The following is an 18,295-nucleotide window of genomic DNA, read 5'->3' on the forward strand; positions in this document are numbered from 1 at the left end:
GAATAATAATCATAATAATTAATATTATATTAAATATACTTATTTTTCATTTTTAAAATATTAAATAATTATAATTATCAATTTAAAAATATATAAAATGCTTTTTCAAATATATGAGTCTAACTAATTAGTATTAGGTGTAGTTTGTGGAGGGTAAGGAGTATTTCCTCCCCTTTTGCCAAAACCAATTTGGTTTTCTCAGGAAAGTCACCGTTTCTGACATCATACAAGTGATATCATCAATGCCCATTCACGAACCCTCCCTTTCTATATAAACCCACTTATGCATAAACTAGCGTCAACGGTACGACGGCGTTTCCAGATGAACCAAGAAAAGAGGAAACGAGAAAGCGATACGCAGAATAAAAATAAAGAGCGGAAGACGAGCCAGGAAGAAGAGGAAACGGAGATCGAAGAGTTCTTCGCCATTTTAAGAAGGATACACGTGGCAGTGAAGCATTTCCAGAAAGACGATGCGTTGCGCCGCCGTAAGATCACGGCGTCCAACAGCGCGTGGAAACCGTCGTTCGAGGCAGAAGACTTCCAGTTCAAGGGCGACGGAGCCGTTGAATTTCACTCGAGTGAGGTCACGGATCGTAATAATTTGAGGTTGGATCTGAATTCCGTGCCCAAGCCTGCGCCATTCAGCGGTTCCAATTGTTAATGTCTGCTTTATGGAAATTTCTTTTTTCTTATATATATATATATATATATATATAGATATCCCTGTCTTGTGTCTGCAATTTTAATCATCTTTTTATAGTACTAACATTTTAAAATATGTTTAAAAATAAAAATAAATGGCCCAGCGAGAGATATTAAGTTTAAACATTTAAAAACAATAAATTTGTGTTTAATATCAAATTCAAGGTGAGAGACGGAACAATAACTAAAGTTGACAGTGTATTGTCGTTGTGGGTAATATATAGATTGCTTGTAATAAACCAAGTTGCAACTGGGGTTAACAGCAGCATATCTAGCCTATGTTTGGATTAGTGTTTGATAGACGAGCTTATTTGATTTTTTTTTAAATAGAGCTTTTAATTTTTAAAATTAAAAAATAGAAAATTTTGTTTGTTAATGTAAATTTTATAAATAATTTTTATTTTTAATTTTTAAAACTGAAAAACATTATTGTTATTTAAGTATTTTTATTTTTCTATTTTTCTTTTTAAAATTAACAAAAGTCTAACTAAAAATAATTTTAAAAACTAAATTATCAAACAAAATTTATTTTATTTTATTTTTTAAAAAAAGTTTTATAAAATTATTTTAAAATATAATTTTTAAAATATAAAAATTAAAACTAAATCAAACAAATCCTTGTACTCTTAATTTAAACTCAGCTACTCCAATGTCACGATAGATATTACACACAATTGTTACAATAATAGAATTACGCACGTCTACCAGCAGCGATGCAGAAGCAAACATACGCTTACGTAGTTACATTTGGGTTCAAGGTTGATTTTTTAAAATGACACAAGTATCCTTTGACATTTTAATAATAATTTTATAAAATTAAAAACATTATTAAAGGTGTTAACATATTAACGGTAATAATTATTTTATATTTGAAGTACATATAATATTTTTTTAATCTTTAAAATATTATAGAAATTATTAAATTTTATATTTTAATATAATAATGTGTTTAATAACAAAGTATTACTTTTAAATATTTAAATTTAATCTTAAAAGATTAATAAAATCGTAAAAGAAAGACATGAAAACAAGTTATCGGAATCATTTCTTGACTTACATCTGTTTTGTGAGGTTACCCACCCAAATTATTGTTTTCTTTCGGACAAAGGTGAATTTAAATTTTAAAAGATAAATAAAACTGAGTAATCCCTGTTGTACCCGGCGACATTATAAGTAGTGTTAATGAAATTAGTCTTTCAACTCTATATATATATATGAATTTGAATTTTGATTTGTATTTTAACATGTCTTTTTATTTAATATTACTTCTCAATTTACTCTTTTATTTTTTTTTTTGGGGGGTAAATTTTCTGTAAATGTTGCTCAGTCTTTTGATTTTTATTGATGTAGAGGATATTTTGATGTTTATTATAACTATGAGTTTATAATAAAGATAATTAATGATAATATTAATAAAAATATATAATCTGATAAAATTAATTTTATTTGGGTTAAAGAAGGATTAGTTAAAGGAGTTTGCGGCCATAACAACTCAAATTAAGGAGCTCGGTTCATACACTAAGCGTGGGCTGACTTAATTCAAGCTTAATTAGGTTATTTTGGGCTAAAAAGGATGTTTAATAATCAACCAATTTGTTTGTGCAATTTTAGAATTTTTATCTTTCGTTCCTCATTGAACTTTCTTGACACATCAACTTGATCATCCTTATGGCGTCTTTAACGCTTTGGTTCATTGTTTCTTATACTCAAGGGTTCAAGTGGATCAACAAACCTGAATCCTAGCATTCTTGGGGTGAGCATACTCAAGTTTTTGTGGGTTTCAGAGGTTTGTAACTTTTCTCTGTTCCATCATTTGGTTATCAGAGCTTTGGTTCTAAAATAAGGTTATATCGTTTTTTTCTCAAAAGCAATTTTTTCCATTTTTCTTTTTTGTTTTGAAGTTCATCTTCTTTTTCCCTTATTGTTCATTTCCTTCTTTTCATTCATCTTTCTTCACTTCCACAATTAGTTCGTTCATCTTGTTCCATTTCCCATTTCTGATAAAAACAAAGAGAAATAAATCAAGTGAAAAAAATAGTACAAAAATAAATTATTGAAAATACATTTTATGACTATTTTAAAATTCAATGAATTTTAAACATTAAAAAAATCAATTATTATTTCTAAAAGATGTAATTTTTTAATTAAACAATTTTAAAAGTACTCCTATTTAAGAAATTTTTAAAGGTGGTCTTATTTAAGAAACTGAATTCGTAAATTGTATACAAAGGTCGATAAATATTTTAACGATAAAATAAAATTAAATAAAGAGATAAGTTTTTAAAAAATAAATTATAAAAAAATAAAATTAATATTAAATTAAAAGGAAAATTTTTAATATAAAAACAATTATTTAAATTAAAGAAATACTTATCTTAAAGAAATGAAAAATATTTAAGAATTTGTAATTACAAATTATATAAAAATTGTTCTCAAACTAACCCAAGTTTCCATTCACCTACTTTCACGTAAACATCACTTGCGCATGCCACTGTCCACGCCAGTACATAGAGCCCGTGTCGCTGCGTGGATCACAACTCTAAAATGGCGCGTGGCATCGATCTCCCAACAAGTCCCTATATAAATGAAACGAGATTTTGTGTTTCACCTTTCAAATAAAACGAGATTTTGCTCACGGTCGTTTAGGGGCATTCAGTTACTTTCTCTCTCTGTGGCATCGTCGTTTGGTTAGGGCACAAAACCCCTTTTCGGATCGGGGGAACAAAGCCTCGCCGGCGAGATTCCCGAGGCTGTTCAGTCGGCGATCGAGCACCGGCGAAAGCGTCGAAGATGAAGATTTTCGTGAAGACTCTGAAAGGAACGCACTTCGAAATTGAAGTGAACCCCTCAGACACGGTTCGCTCTCCACCAATCTCCTTGTTCAATTAAAATTTCGATCGGAACTTGTCCCGTTTTTTTCTTCCGTGAATTGGGTTTTGCACTTCGATTTTGTCAGCAGAAGCCCCGAATTCGAGGGTTAACTAGGGTTTTAATGCCCCAGTTATTCTATTTTTATTGATTGTCATTGATGGCAATTTACAATTCCCCGTTTAATTTTTTATCTCTTTGGAAATTGAATATATAATTTTGGTTCTGAATTGCTTACATTGTGTTTCCTTTTTCTTTGAATTAACATGGGTGGTGGGTGGGAACATTAACTGGTTACGTATTTGTTATATGTTTAATTTTTCTGTTTCATTCTTCGTGGGAAAATAGGTAAGAGCAAGAGTGTAAGTCCAGTAGTGGCTAAGTGCTTCCTGATGTTTGATGCGCGATAATAAATAAATTTGAGTTTCACATTGTTTGGAACTTTACTTTTTGGGAAATTCAGACCATGCATGAAAGATCTGGATTATTATTGGTTTTGATTGCTATTGGATCTCATTGTCACTGGGATCATATTATTTGCGTATAACTGATTACTACATCACACAATTGGATCAATAACTAATTGGACTATGAACTTTTGGAATTTACTTTGTTATGACTTTGAGGCAGCTTGCTGTTAAACCATCCCAGATGACCGAATTGAAGGAATTTGGCTTCTCTAAAGTTCAGGTTGCACCTCAAGGGAAACTTATGGAGTTATAGCTGTTTATTGAAAAACAAATGGTCGAGATTTTCATGAAAATGTGTATAGATGTGTAGCAAACCATGAAATTATTTAAATCTACTTTTGATTTGTTACAGCTATAAGTTTTCACTTTTCTCTAAAGTACAATCTTCGCGTTAGAAGAGTGAAACTTAAAATGAGGATGATAGTTGTCAGTCCATCCTTTAATTGTGTGTTTTTGGAATTCTCTCTTTATATCTTTCTACCACATTGTGTTCTTTCTGAACTACAGTAATTAATTTGTAATATTTGGTTTTTTGTGGATGGTTTTTTCAGCTTTCTGAAGTAAAGAAAAATATAGAAACTGTTCAGGGTGCAGATGTCTATCCTGCTGCACAGCAAATGCTTATTCATCAAGGGAAAGTTCTAAAGGATGGTACCACTTTGGAGGAAAATAAAGTAGCTGAAAATAGTTTTATTGTAATTATGCTATCAAAGGTAAAATTTTCGTTTATTTATTTATTCCTTTTTTGAAAATTACATTCATCTCTGTACTGGCAAAATATATTCAATTATTTGGTTGCACAACAGTTGTTTAAACTTTATAAACTACTTTTTGTATTATTATTTGCTTGGGTTATGTTTAGGGTCTATTAGTTATTTGGTGTTTTGAATCTGAGATGGTGGTAATTGAAAAATAGAATAGAATTTGGAGTGACCAAGATTGATAGTACAGTACTTGTTTTTCTGGATATATGGTGCTTCTTAGTAAAGACAATGTGTGCATGCTTCGGGTGTATTAGTAAAGGGTAACGGGAGCTGTAAGCAAATGCATGACCAAGACCATCCTTCAATCTCAGTCCCATTTAATGCATCTCACAAGCACTTAAATGGCTACAAAGCACAAACTCTTCTAAATAATAGCTGTATAGTATAATAATCATATTGGAACATATTCATGTTTGACACTTTGTGGCCACTTTGAATACTTTTTGACGCATTTTTATAAATTTTTTCTTTTTAAAATATTTTTGTACCAATGCTAGTTGGATGCTACAATTATTAGATAATTTTAACATTTTATTATATCTATAGTGGTTCATATTTTTTGAAACATAAATGCTCTAGTGATTTGAAATTCTTATTTTATTTTAATCGGTTTTTCTAACGTATGCCTGGGCACATAGTAAGCTCTAATTGAAAATAACCATAGTAGTCGATCCCATATAGCATCGAGGAGCAGTCGACCCCTAAAACGATATAGCGGAATAGCGGATAGCAAGATGACTGCTATTCTGAAAATTTAAAATACACTAAATCTAGATTATGCTACACATATATATGTTGGAGATTTTATATTTCAATCGTTTGGAGGGGTTCTCAGAAGTCAAAACAGAACAAAGATGAAAAATAGAAAAAACAGAGTGATCTCACTGGAAAATGCCCCCAACGCCAGGTGATCTCGTTGGAAAATGTGTGGGTCTTGCTGGAAATGAAGAAGATGACTACAACTTGGCTGGATATAGTGTATGGAAAGTAGCCTTCACAATGGATCACGTCAGAGATGAGTAGGTCTCATTGAAGATGAAGATAACCAGAACTTGGTCGGAAAAGGATGTCGGCTACCGTGAAGCTTGTTGGATGAAGCAAAATTTGCCAAAGATGGTGATGAATGGCAGCACTTAGGGTTTAAGAGTATTAAGTTCGAATGATACAATGACATGCAGAAATTGACAATGTAAAGGGGGACCAAAGTTCCTCCCCTTAAAAGCCTTATAATGTTATGAAACAAGGGTAGATTGATACTTCTTTCGTGCATCAAATAGTGGCCGCTACACTCCGCAATTTTCCATGATTTTGGCTGCGATTTGCCAGCTACATTGAATAATGGCGCAGATCTGCTCTGCCCTGCCGTGAAAGTGGCCACTATTGACTATTGTGGAAATAACATAATATCATAGAATTCAATGTAATAATAACAATAAATGCAACATTTTTCAACAAAATCTTATTATACATTGGTTCTTATTATGTGCCCTTGGGTAGAAAACCAGTATATTGATTGAAGACTAATTTTATCAATTGTATTTTAGCCGCATTGTGTTCTATGCTTTTTAAAATTTGTCATATTTTTCTGTCCATTGTATCGTATTTGTGTCCCATATCAAATCCATGCTTCCTAGTCTAATACCCTATTCATTAACTTCAAATTAAAACTGCAAAACACTTGCAAGTCAAAAAATTGTGTTCAAAGGACATTTGAGTTTTGACCTAGATAGACAATGAATCCATAATTACCTTTATACACAAAAGAACTGTGATTGAAACTTAGGATAGAGTTTGGTGTACATCAACAAGGTGCAAAACTGTTGAAAGGAAACCTATAAAGAAGAACTGCAATAACACCCTAAAGTGGGTTTGATGGGAGTTACCTCTGAGCTCTAGTTAAAACCATAAAGACTTACTAAGAAGCAAGAGAAGCCTCTACGCTTGAATGTAAGTCATACTAGAGTTCATGATCCTGACAATGTGAGATTGTACCGAGTTATGTGAGGTTTAACTGCTGGTATTTTTTATTAAATTTGTGTTTAAACCATTGTAAGCAAATTCCAATCAATTTTATCTAAGCACATAAACATGAAAAATCAATTCTTTAGTTCTGTGTTGTTTAGACTTCATTTTCCTAAATGAGTCCATGAACTTTGTTGTTACTGTAAAAACCTTTTTTATCCTTGGTTAAAAATGTATATCCCAATTTCCAATCTTGTATTTTTCCTCTTTAAAGCTTTATTCATCTTCACTAATGTTGTGTCAAGTTTCTTTCATTATTTAAAGAAAGAATATTAAGAGATATGGGGAAGAAAATCTTTCTATACAGCCAAAGGACAGAAGTTAATATCTACTCATAAATGTTGTTCAATCTTTCTTTAGACAATCATGGGAACTTTTCTACAACTTACGCCGCGTGTGTATTCCACTCTATTAAATTTTTGACTTGTTGAATGCCTTGAATGTTGGGCACATGAATACTTTTTTCCATTTGACTTTATTATCTTCTCATTGCAAGTGATTACAGCTCGAAGCAACGCTTGTGCCCTAAAATGTTTGGAATTGTTTCTATTGAGTTAACTCAATTAGAAATCAATGTTACTTCTTTAAATTCTTAATATTTATCTCTCTCTCTCACACACACACTTCTCTAAATTCTTAATATATATTAATTTATTAAGTACTAAATTATTACTGCTCAAAACATGCTAGACTAAGAGCTCATCTGGTGAAGGATCTACTACTTCAACTGCACCTTCAGCTAAGGTGAGAGAATATACTATACATTGCTTTTAATATTACTATTATTTGGCTATTATCTTTTCCGGGGCTCTTCCACTCCTTGATTGGAATATTGTTCTGTTTTGGCAATTTAAATTAAAATCTAATAAAATAAATGAATAAAAATGATACAGTGGAAAATGTGATCACATTAATTTTTGTTGGTGTATCTGAACTAAACTTATAATGGATGCAAGCATCCCCTACCCTGCTAAAAGAAAACAGTGTCTTCAATTGGTGTATGTTGTTATTTTTGGTTTTCCTCATCTATTACTGGTGTTTGTTTGTCAAATATGTGAAGCCTTAATTTTGCTTCCAAAGAAAAGTAAGCTTGTTATTTTATAAAAAAAAACGGGAAAAACAAATAAGCTTGTCAATGTTCTGATCAAGGTTGTCAAATGTGAGTCTACATAAACTCATGAAGTCTTCCCTGAATAAACTTGTAAAATAAGAGTTTTACTTAGTACGATAAAATTTTAAAAATATTGTAGTATCCAAACATAATTTAATAACATATATATAATAGATATTTGACATCCCAACTTCACAATAAAGCAAGCCACAGTAGGAAAGTATAACAGTACAGGTTAAAACCATGAATAAACAATTATTAAAAACATGTTTATTGTTTATTTCTCTTGTATAAAAGCAATTTAGCAAGAAATTATTGATCAAGGGCTTAATAATGAAGGGGAAAAAGATTATGCTATTAAGTACTATTTTTATTTTTCACAAATTGAGTATAAAAATTGTTGGCAGTAATGAAATGAAAAGCTGAGGAAATCATGGGCGAGGAAAAGTGCAAAATTTTCTCGTTATGCAATTTATGAAATTTCAATACATGCTTAGAATAAAGCAATAAAACATCGTGAGGGAAAATAGGAACAATGACCACAAATAGTTGACTTCTGGTTCATGTTGTTGGGTTGTTCTTAATGGCATGAAGATGGTCTGTGATGCGATTGTTCCCCACTTTGTATGCACTTGGTCCGCTGTAGCAATGAGTTTGTGACTTTGTCACCGGTCAGGGCACAGCTGTAATGGCCTAATCTATAAGATTGTTAAACTCGAGAGTCTAATAATCTATGTAAACTAGTGTAGACACGAATTGGAAACTTGTAAGGGTTTATCCAGTACAAACAGAATTTAATACCATATACATAATAAATATTCAACATTCCAGAATCATTTATTGTGTAAAAACCAATTAACCAGACCAAGAGGGGTTCATAGCTTAGTATACAAGCAGATCGTAACAATTAAAACTCAGATAAATTGACAAATACAATGTAGTTTCACGGCTGAGTAAGCAAACAAATCACAATACATTCAAAATTGTTGGACAAATTTCCAAATCACAAGGTTCAAAACTACCAAATAGTGAGGGCTCTAATAGGGTGTTTGGAAGAGTTTATGAGGAACTTATGACTCAAGCTCTTTTTAACTAAATTCAATGAAGTTCTTGGGGTATCTTATCAAAATAAGGTCTCTTTAACTTATTATAATAAGATTCATGATCAGATTTATGTAATAAACCCTCCTGGGACAAGAGATTATTGAATTAATGCTTAAGTTGTTTACCTAAATGCACCCTAGGTTCACCTCATTGGCTTGCTAAGTGACAGACTCATTCGCTTGATGAGAAAACCCTCATTTTTGTGTGAATCTTCCGAAGTCCACTTGAGTTTACATGGAAAAAAGCTTGATTGTGGTTCTACTCGTTTTTCCTCTCTAGAAATGTAAACTGGCACAAGTCTACAAGTTGAGTCATGACTTTGACAACGATAAATGACTTGTTCTCAAGTTTTGTTAGAGTTAGAATGTTTGAAACTGAAGAATTTGGCATTCGGTTTATTTTGTTTGAAAGGAATTCAATTTTTAGTATTGAAAGTATATCAGGGAAAACTAATTTAATATACAAATAAAGCACCACTAAGGGATAATGTTTTGGATAAGTAATCCAAATACATTTAGTGACTGCCTGTGTGCTGAATGTATTAAACTTTTTTCTCCTCGTAAACTTGTATTCTGTTTTTTAAACAAAAACTGCAAATTCATTTTCAATGCAGAATCTTTTTATTAAACATTGAAGGTGGGCCTTGGTGTAATTCATTTTCTTTGGTTTTTAATCTTTCTATAGTTGATTGACCCCTATGCCATTGATCTGTATGAGTAATTTGCTACACTTAATTGGCTGCTTTTTAATTAAACACTGATGAACTTGAGACCATTTATTGTCAGTGACACAGAGACAACTTGCAATGCTTTTTCTTTTTTTATGTCCATTCTGTTTTCTTCTTAAAGACTTGAGCCATGTCTCTTATAATTCATTGTGATTAGTATAGCTTCAGCTGAAGTAGTAAACATGACATGCATAGTTTGAGCTGTATTTTTAGTCAATGTGTATTATTACTTGTTAATTCTATAATCTATTCTAATTACAAAAATTGTAATGAAAAGGCAGAGGGGAAAAAGAGGGTAAAAAATGAAAATTGTTATATAGTTGACATTTTATTAAATGATAATTAAAAAAAAAAACTATATTCCTAGCTTTTATCTTGTGAAAAATATTAACTATTGTGTCAGATTATGCAGACAAGTGCACCTCCTGCTTCAACCTCTGTTTCCTCTGCACCTCAAGCTCCTGCTGCAACAGTGGCAACGTGAGTCATGATTTTTCCATCACATTTTCTCTTTCAATTTGTAAGATATATTTCTGGTATAAATATTTTGATGTCAAGTGTATTCTATATGTAACTTCATTTCATTTTGACAGGCCTCCACCTGTTACTGCCCCAGCTGCTACACCTGCAGCAGCTCCTGCTCCCTTATCTTCAGGCCCCGCTGTGTAAGATTCTTTTATCATTTCAATGCACATTTTACCTTTATTGCAATTTTTACATTTTGAAGGTGGGATAATCTTTCAATTCCTGTTGGCTCCTTTAAATTTCTTGTTGAAGGAAACTTTGTTGAAACAGGGCTGGGTCTGATATATATGGGCAGGCAGCATCAAATCTCGTTGCTGGAAGCAACTTGGAGGAAACAATTCAGCAAATCCTTGATATGGGTGGTGGAAGCTGGGATAGGGATACTGTTGTCCGAGCCCTACGTGCTGCTTATAACAATCCCGAGAGAGCTGTTGAATATTTGTATTCAGTATGTGAATTTTCGAATATGCTTAATTTTTTACCTATTGATATTTGTCTACTTTTTTTTGGGTAAGTTGATTCTCTAGTTTATACATTAATGGCTGATTTTTTGACAGTTTGGTTTTGCTTCCATAATTTATGGAAAGTTAGCATTGGATTAGTGGTTGGTTTTTGCATTATACTGTCTTGCACCATTTTTTATCGAAATATTGTTTAATTTTAGGGCATACCAGAGCAAGCTGAAGCTCCACCTGTTACTCGAGTGCCTGCAAGTGGACAACCTGCAAATCCAACTGCTGCTCCACAAGCAGCGCAACCAACATCGGTTCCATCTAGTGGACCTAATGCTAATCCTTTAGACCTCTTTCCCCAGGTAGCTATCGACGTAGTCTTTTATCTATAAGCAAAATCATAGGGAATTAGAGATATTTTGGTGTACTTAATATTGTGTGACAGGGACTTCCTAATGTTGGTTCTGGCGCTGCTGGTGCTGGCACTTTAGATTTTCTGCGCAACAGTCAACAGGTATTCTCTCTATCTCTTACCTACCACTTAATTTTGTTCTTGCAAGGCTTATCTAAGTTAGATTTTTCAATTGTGCTTGTGTCAGTTCCAAGCCTTGCGGGCTATGGTGCAGGCTAATCCACAAATATTGCAGGTTTTTCTTGTTTTCTTCTTTGACTTGGTAGTTTATGTTCTGTTTATTTACTCCTTCCTAGTTCCCTGAATTTTACTGTTCTTGCAGCCTATGCTACAAGAGCTTGGCAAACAAAATCCTCATCTTATGAGATTGATTCAAGAGCATCAAGTTGACTTCCTTCGCCTGATTAATGAACCTGTTGAAGGCAGTGAGGGGTGAGTGATAATCTATGATAGTCCTGGGATTTTCTTTTTGCATTGTTATTCTTTCACCTATCAATAGATGTCCACTGGCTTAATTTGATGTTATTATACTTCAGGAATATACTGGGACAGCTGGCTGGGGCCATGCCACAGGCTGTGACTGTCACCCCTGAGGAGCGGCAGGCAATTGAACGTGTAAGTTTATCTTCTTGTCTGTATAAAACATAGACTTATAGATGTTTTCCTGTCCGAACCTTCTAGAACATAAGAAACATTATTTTCATTTTAAACTAGTAGCTGCTTATTCTGAATGGGATCCCATATTACTTACATTAATAGGTTTCATCTGTACTTTTGCTTTTTTGCTGCTATTTGATAGTCTATAATTCAATAATAGGATGTGATATGAATACTCTGTATGTGTTTGGATTAGAGTTTGCAAAATTGATTTTGATTAAAAGTAGGTTTCGTTGAATGGATTTATGTTTGTATTTAATTATTTACTTGAAAAGTAATTTTTGACATAAGGAATGTTGTTTGAATAGTGTTAATGAAAATAACATTTAAATATATAATAAAAATTATTAAAAAAGATACAGTTTTTCATATTTAATAATTAATATAAATAATATGCTGAAAAGATATTTTTGTTAGCACAAGTACACTGGATTTTACTCAATGCAAAGGCAACATAATGCACCCGTTGAGCCAGTTAAAACGTGAGGATGGAACCTGAACTTGTTTTGCCTGAAAAATGAACAACACGGACACAGCGTCTGAGGGAAAATAAATCCTTCAAAGTTCAAATCAAAATGGGATTTTGGATTTCAAATACTAAAATTAAAACACACCCCAAGTCTATTAATAGTAATGTTAGCTTACATAATTTATGTTGACAGCCTATCCGAACTCTTCTTTATCCTATCTGGAGTCACTGGTACAATCGTACAAGTTGTAAAGATGAGAGTTGTATTATTATCATGTTCGCACATATATTAATAATTTATATAGATTTGGATTACCCATTCCTTTTTTGGTTTTTGGAAAAAAATCAAGTCCCACTTGTGAGTTTAGGCAGAAACAGAGAACAGCGCCCTTCTGTTTTTGAGGAACAGCGGGGAAAATATCTTGTTGACAAGTTCCTCTGTAATTTCCTTGAGTTTTTTTTTATCTTTGTTTTCTGCTCCAGCTCGAAGCAATGGGTTTTGATCGTGCAACTGTGTTGGAGGTGTACTTCGCTTGTAACAAAAATGAGGAACTGGCTGCCAACTACCTTTTAGATCACATGCATGAGTTTAATGATGAATAATTATATCTCTGTTGCAATTTGTCAAATATTTGTTATGTTTCCTCTTCATGGCTATTTCTCTTTGTTATGTAATGAGGTAATGTTTGATAATGACAAGTCTCGAATGGACAAGGAATATTTTAATCACCGAATTATTGTCCATGAACTCATCTTTTCTTAGAATTTTTCTCAATATATATATAATCTTTCAAACCTCCTTATTTTTGAGGTTTTACTAGCCCGCAAGAATGAAATAGAGTTCTATAAATTCGAGAGTTTTGCGCTCTCAAACCACGAAGATCACTTATGTACTGCATCTAAATTTAATCCTTTCTCAAATTATTTGGTTTCTAGCAATTCAGTATATAAAATTAGGTAGGTTGAGTTTTCAAATTACAAATCAAATTGAAAGATTTCTTACATTTGGGTTTAAAGTTTAGTGGAATTTTCTTTGGAAAAGTTGATGTTAATGAAAATTATGTGCTCGGATATTACATCATAAGAGCAAATTTAAAATAATTGTTTTTAAAAGAGATAAATAAATTTTTTGAAACGTATAAGTTGGTTTATAAAATTTAGAGTGCTGTACTTAAAACTATTCTTATTTGCTTAAAAATCTAGATGCTTTAAATTTTTTCAAAGTAATTTTTTCCATAGTTTTTCCATCTAAGAAGTACCTAGACACGTTGTTACTGAGCATTTTTATCGTAGACGCAGCAAACGTGATTTTTAATTGCTTATGAATTTCTTTAAAATATTTGATTTAAAATATTTAAATTTATTCTTTCTAGATTATTATTATTTTTTAAATTTTTAATCATTTTTTACTTTTGATTTCTAGTTTTTCTTGCTTTTATATACTTTTAGGTTAGGATGACTGTAAAATGATGATATGGTCAAGAGACTATTGTTTAATTATTTTGGGTGTGGCTAGGTTAATGAGAGATTAAATTTAAAAAAAAAACTTGTGAAAATATAGGAATTAAAAGTAAAAAAAAAAAAATTGTTTGAAGAGATTAAAATAAAAAGCACGTAAAAAAAGTATAAATAAAAACGTGTATTTTAAAATAATGTTTAAATAAAGTATACTTGAATTAGCTTTTAACTTCCATTTAAACCATTTTATCTCGATTTTTAAAATTTTAAAAACATTTTAGTCACAAGATAAAATCATTTAACTTTCTTATATTTCTTAATATAGACATATAATTACTAATATTACTATTATTGCCATTACAATGACGAATTAATAATTATCATATTATCATTTTTACTATTATTATAAGTTATTTTATTATTTTCATTTCAATTACTAACAATAATTATGATTATTGTAATCACTACTACTGTAATTATTATTGTTATTATTATTATTATGATTATTATATTTTATTATCACTGTTGTCATATTCTATCATTATCATATTTTTATTGTCAAAAATTCACTAGAATTTCACCCTTCCCTTTTTCTCTACTTTTACCTCATCCTAAAACAAATTAAATTGAGAGATAGAAAATGATCTGTGTAGTATGAATTTAAGATTTGATTTTAAACTTTGAAAAACTAAAAAACGTGAAATTTGACAGTAATGTATTTCTTTCTTTTCTTAACCTCTAATTGAAAATCAACATTTTATGAGAACATACATTTGTTGTTTTGAAATAGTAACATTTTTCCTTGTAAATGTTCCGTGAATATACATTCTGAAATTGAATTGACATAAGGAACTGAATCATTGGCCTGTTTGTTTGAGTTTGCAAACCATGATCACACACAACTATCAAGATAGTTTTTTTCGTTGCAAGGGAGATTTATCAAAAGGAAATTTTTTTGGATTCTTGTGTAACTCGGTTGGAGGAAATATACAAAGAAGTAACATAATTGCTAAACATAAAAAGGGTCCTCTGAGAACTATCATGCCTTCTCCTTAGCAATTGGAAAAGATTCTAACCTCTAAACGACACACTAAAATGACAACCTAATATATACGTGTTTGGATATGACTCTTATAAACCATCTCTTTCGCTTTCATATGCACAAAATTAAATTGTCTCACGAAAATTCTCTGCAAAAGGTCCACAACTCCCACATGCAAATGCATGGTGCAATAACAAGCGTCACAACTAGAACACAGATCCATATATATAGATTATCTTAGCTAGGGGGGGGATGTCACCTCGATTTCAGAAGACCATGTTTTCAATTCACATGCTGTTTAAAAGGACACGCATGATGGTTAATGTCAAGAGTGCGACCATCATTCACTACTCTCTTGGTCCCAAACTATATCATTTTCACAAGTGACATTACATGATTAAAATCCCAACAAGACAAGGACACTAACATCAAAATCAGAGCGTGAAGGTGTATGTAGCTATGGTGGGTTGATCATGGTCAGTTCAAAGGACCATTGGGTTCATCAAGTCGTTTTCTTCGCCCCACCTAACCAACCCCACTTAGCCTTAGGGGGTCAAATTGAGACTCAAAATCACGAATACAAGCCAGACAAAAATTGTGCTTCTGATTTATTTCATTTTATTTTTGAACTTTTGGTCCAGATTGATGTGCTTTTGATTCTTGTGAATCAGAGGAAGAGTGTCATGAAAGGGAGGATCACCGGAGTCGGATAACCAAAACTCTTGCATCAATTTTAATTTCAGCAAATTGCTTCTATGTATAGTATTTTGTTGAGTATAGGTAAGTACGGTAATGTCATATATTAGGCAGTATATACGTTTCTTCTCTTTAAATTCATTTTTTCACTTAATAGAACATCATATTTTATATATTTTAACTTTTAAAATTAAATTTAAAAATTATTAATAACTGATCGGTATCTCTTGTTCCTTTAATTAATAGTATACTGATTACCTATACTTTTGAAAATTCAATTTCATTTAAATATATATCAAATATGCTTTTTGATATCATGTTTATTCTCCTGATTTTCACATGGATATTAACTAGTCATTTATTATATTTATATTTTTTATAATTACAAATAATTATTTTAAAAGTAAAATATATTTTTAATTCTTGTAAATATAGTAAATTTTAGTTTTATTCTTTAAAAAAAAATGTATTGATTTTGTTGTTCATAAATTCAAAAACTTTAAAAGTGTTTCTTCTTATCACTTATTGATGATGTAGCATGCAACTATTCTTCCAAGAGTGAAGTTTAATCAATTTGTAAAAGTTTACACACTTATATAAGTTAGCGAGAATATTTTTTCTCACTCCCTCTCTATGATGAGACTTTGATAGAAAAAGTGAAAATAGTGCAAAGGGAATCTGACTTTGTATTATACAACGATATAAATATTGATTCGTAGATGCCCGTCATATCAACTATGTTGCTTTTAACTTCTGATCCCTTGACATAGTTGTGCTCGATCTTCTAGTTTGTATTTCAAATAAAATTGATGCGAGATTAATTTTTATTTTTATTTGTTGTATGAATAAATGTGTGAGATTAATTATGATGATGCCTACTTTTATGACGTGCATTTGGGTGTAAACGTAAAGTTAAATATTTGAGGGTTAGAGTGTATATTTTGAGAAATTTTTATTTATTTTTATTGTTTGGTTTAATTATATTTTTGGTTACTTGTATGTTTTGAAATAAATTTTTTATTATCTTATTTTTTTTATAATTAATCTATTTGTCATTACTATTAATTTGATTTTTTTGTAATTTCAATTAATAATATTTGATTAACTTTCACTCTTTTTAAATTATTATTAATTTAAGTTTAGTGTGCGTTTAATTCTTAATTTATCAGTCATTATTTAAGCACACAGCTTAATTTTGTGATATTTTTACTGTAAAACATCTTATTGGATAAAATTATGTTAGATTGAAAACTAGTTTCTTTAGTTAAGTCACAATTAAAGGAATCGGAATAAACATGAGCAAATATCTTGATAAACAATGGAGAGGCTATAATCAAACCCTCGATCTGACTGAAAGATCTAGAATTAGTAGGCATCAATCTCTCTTTGGTGAATCTAAAAAAGATTAGTGTGAAGAAATAGTGTTACCTGTAAATCCTACCAAGCGAATGGCCAAAACGCAATTAAAGAGGAGTTCTTGAGGTTGTCGAGTTTGTCCTTCTCACGTAAACGAAGATGGAAACATCAATGATTGAGCAGTACTATGAATTTTGCAGTCCACTAACCGCCCATAAATCTTATCTCTCTGTGACATGAATATCATTTCGGATCTGAATCAGGCAAAAAGATATATTTTCTATAAATCCTTTTAAGAACCGACATTCCAAAGTGATTCTATGAACACAATGCCAGATTGTCACTTATATAACCCTCTCTGCCACTTTCCATACCACATATACTTCCTCGTCAATCTCCACTATGATATAACAATGATTGTTAGCTGAATTCAATGGAATCAAACAGTGTTGATTCAAAAAGAGTTTCGGTTTCAATTCTTACTTACATGCCCCACTTGCACCCACACTTAACAAGTGGATTGATTCAGTCAAAATTTTAACAGTGATTTTGAATTTCAATCTCAATATTAAATATATAGATTAAGAGATATCATTTATATATAATTTTTTTAATTACTAGATAAAAATGTTGATTATATTTTAATTACTATAGTATAAAAGAATTATTAAAATAAATAAAAGAATATAGGAAAGCTCTTGTATCAAAGGGGATAAAAAGAAAAGGTTGGTAATTACCATGAAACTTGCTCCAGTTCTCCACTGTCCAGAAAGCCCCTACTTGGATGTCTCCAAGCACGATGAATAGACAGTTTTTTAGCTTTTCTTTTGATGACTACATTGTCCTTTTGTCAGAACATTTTTATAAAGACAAATTTTCTTAATTAAAGATAGAAAATATGACAAGATGGTTCAATAGACAAACCATTGTAGCGGTGTCACAGGTTATTTGGGGTAAAGAATATGAACTATTCGAGTTATTCATGTGAGGAAGGTCCTATTTAAGGTTTAAATTTTCACAATTTTTATCTTTATAGCTGCAAAAATCATCTTCAATTTATTTTAGTCTTTTTTAATAATTAATATATAAACGTACACTCTTTTCAACATATATATTTAATCCTTTCTTCATTAAACTTATCCCCACTTTTGATATTTCATACAATATATACGATTTGAGGACAGCTAGTGTTCTGTTTTAAACAATTCAGTTTATTAAACTGTGAAATAAAAATAGAATGGCAAAAGTATTCTTCAAGAAATGTTCATTCCACCCCTTTTATATATTTTTCTTTAATGACATTTATCCTTAATCAAAATTAATAGATTTAAATATATTTATGTTTTGGTAATATTTTATTTTAATGTTGTTAAACGAATTTTTTCGGTTAAACATTATTTTATTTTTAATCATTTTTTTAACATTGTTTTTAATCATCTTTAATCTTACTATAAGTT

General features: G+C 30.9%; 1 protein-coding gene across 2 annotated transcripts; it reads left to right on the forward strand.

Moving 5' to 3' along the window:
* The first annotated feature begins 3,318 nt into the window (after positions 1 to 3,318).
* Positions 3,319 to 13,102, forward strand: LOC113868418 (ubiquitin receptor RAD23c-like). 2 transcript variants are annotated; one of them, XM_027503978.1, is made up of 12 exons: positions 3,319 to 3,561; positions 4,595 to 4,756; positions 7,520 to 7,573; positions 10,184 to 10,251; positions 10,365 to 10,436; positions 10,567 to 10,744; positions 10,961 to 11,110; positions 11,194 to 11,262; positions 11,348 to 11,395; positions 11,483 to 11,592; positions 11,697 to 11,775; positions 12,770 to 13,102. In XM_027503978.1, the coding sequence occupies exons 1-12, from the start codon at positions 3,496 to 3,498 to the stop codon at positions 12,887 to 12,889; spliced, it is 1,176 nt and encodes a 391-aa protein (XP_027359779.1). In that variant the 5' UTR covers positions 3,319 to 3,495; the 3' UTR covers positions 12,890 to 13,102. The 2 variants fall into 2 exon arrangements, with proteins under 2 accessions (XP_027359779.1, XP_027359778.1); XM_027503977.1 differs by having other exon boundaries at positions 3,333 to 3,561; positions 10,175 to 10,251; positions 12,770 to 13,064.
* Positions 13,103 to 18,295: the final 5,193 nt, after the last annotated feature.

Source organism: Abrus precatorius, unplaced genomic scaffold (genome assembly GCF_003935025.1).
Source record: "Abrus precatorius isolate BTA unplaced genomic scaffold, Abrus_2018 Scaffold6, whole genome shotgun sequence".
Lineage (NCBI taxonomy): Eukaryota > Viridiplantae > Streptophyta > Magnoliopsida > Fabales > Fabaceae > Abrus > Abrus precatorius.

Bases quoted from the DNA above. Each gene is read 5' to 3' on its own strand.
- LOC113868418 (XM_027503977.1), top strand. From the start codon at position 3,496: ATGAAGATTTTCGTGAAGACTCTGAAAGGAACGCACTTCGAAATTGAA. The intron at 10,437-10,566 runs GTAAGATTCTTT...TTGTTGAAACAG, and splicing joins TTATCTTCAGGCCCCGCTGT to GGCTGGGTCTGATATATATG. The intron at 11,776-12,769 runs GTAAGTTTATCT...TTTCTGCTCCAG, and splicing joins AGCGGCAGGCAATTGAACGT to CTCGAAGCAATGGGTTTTGA.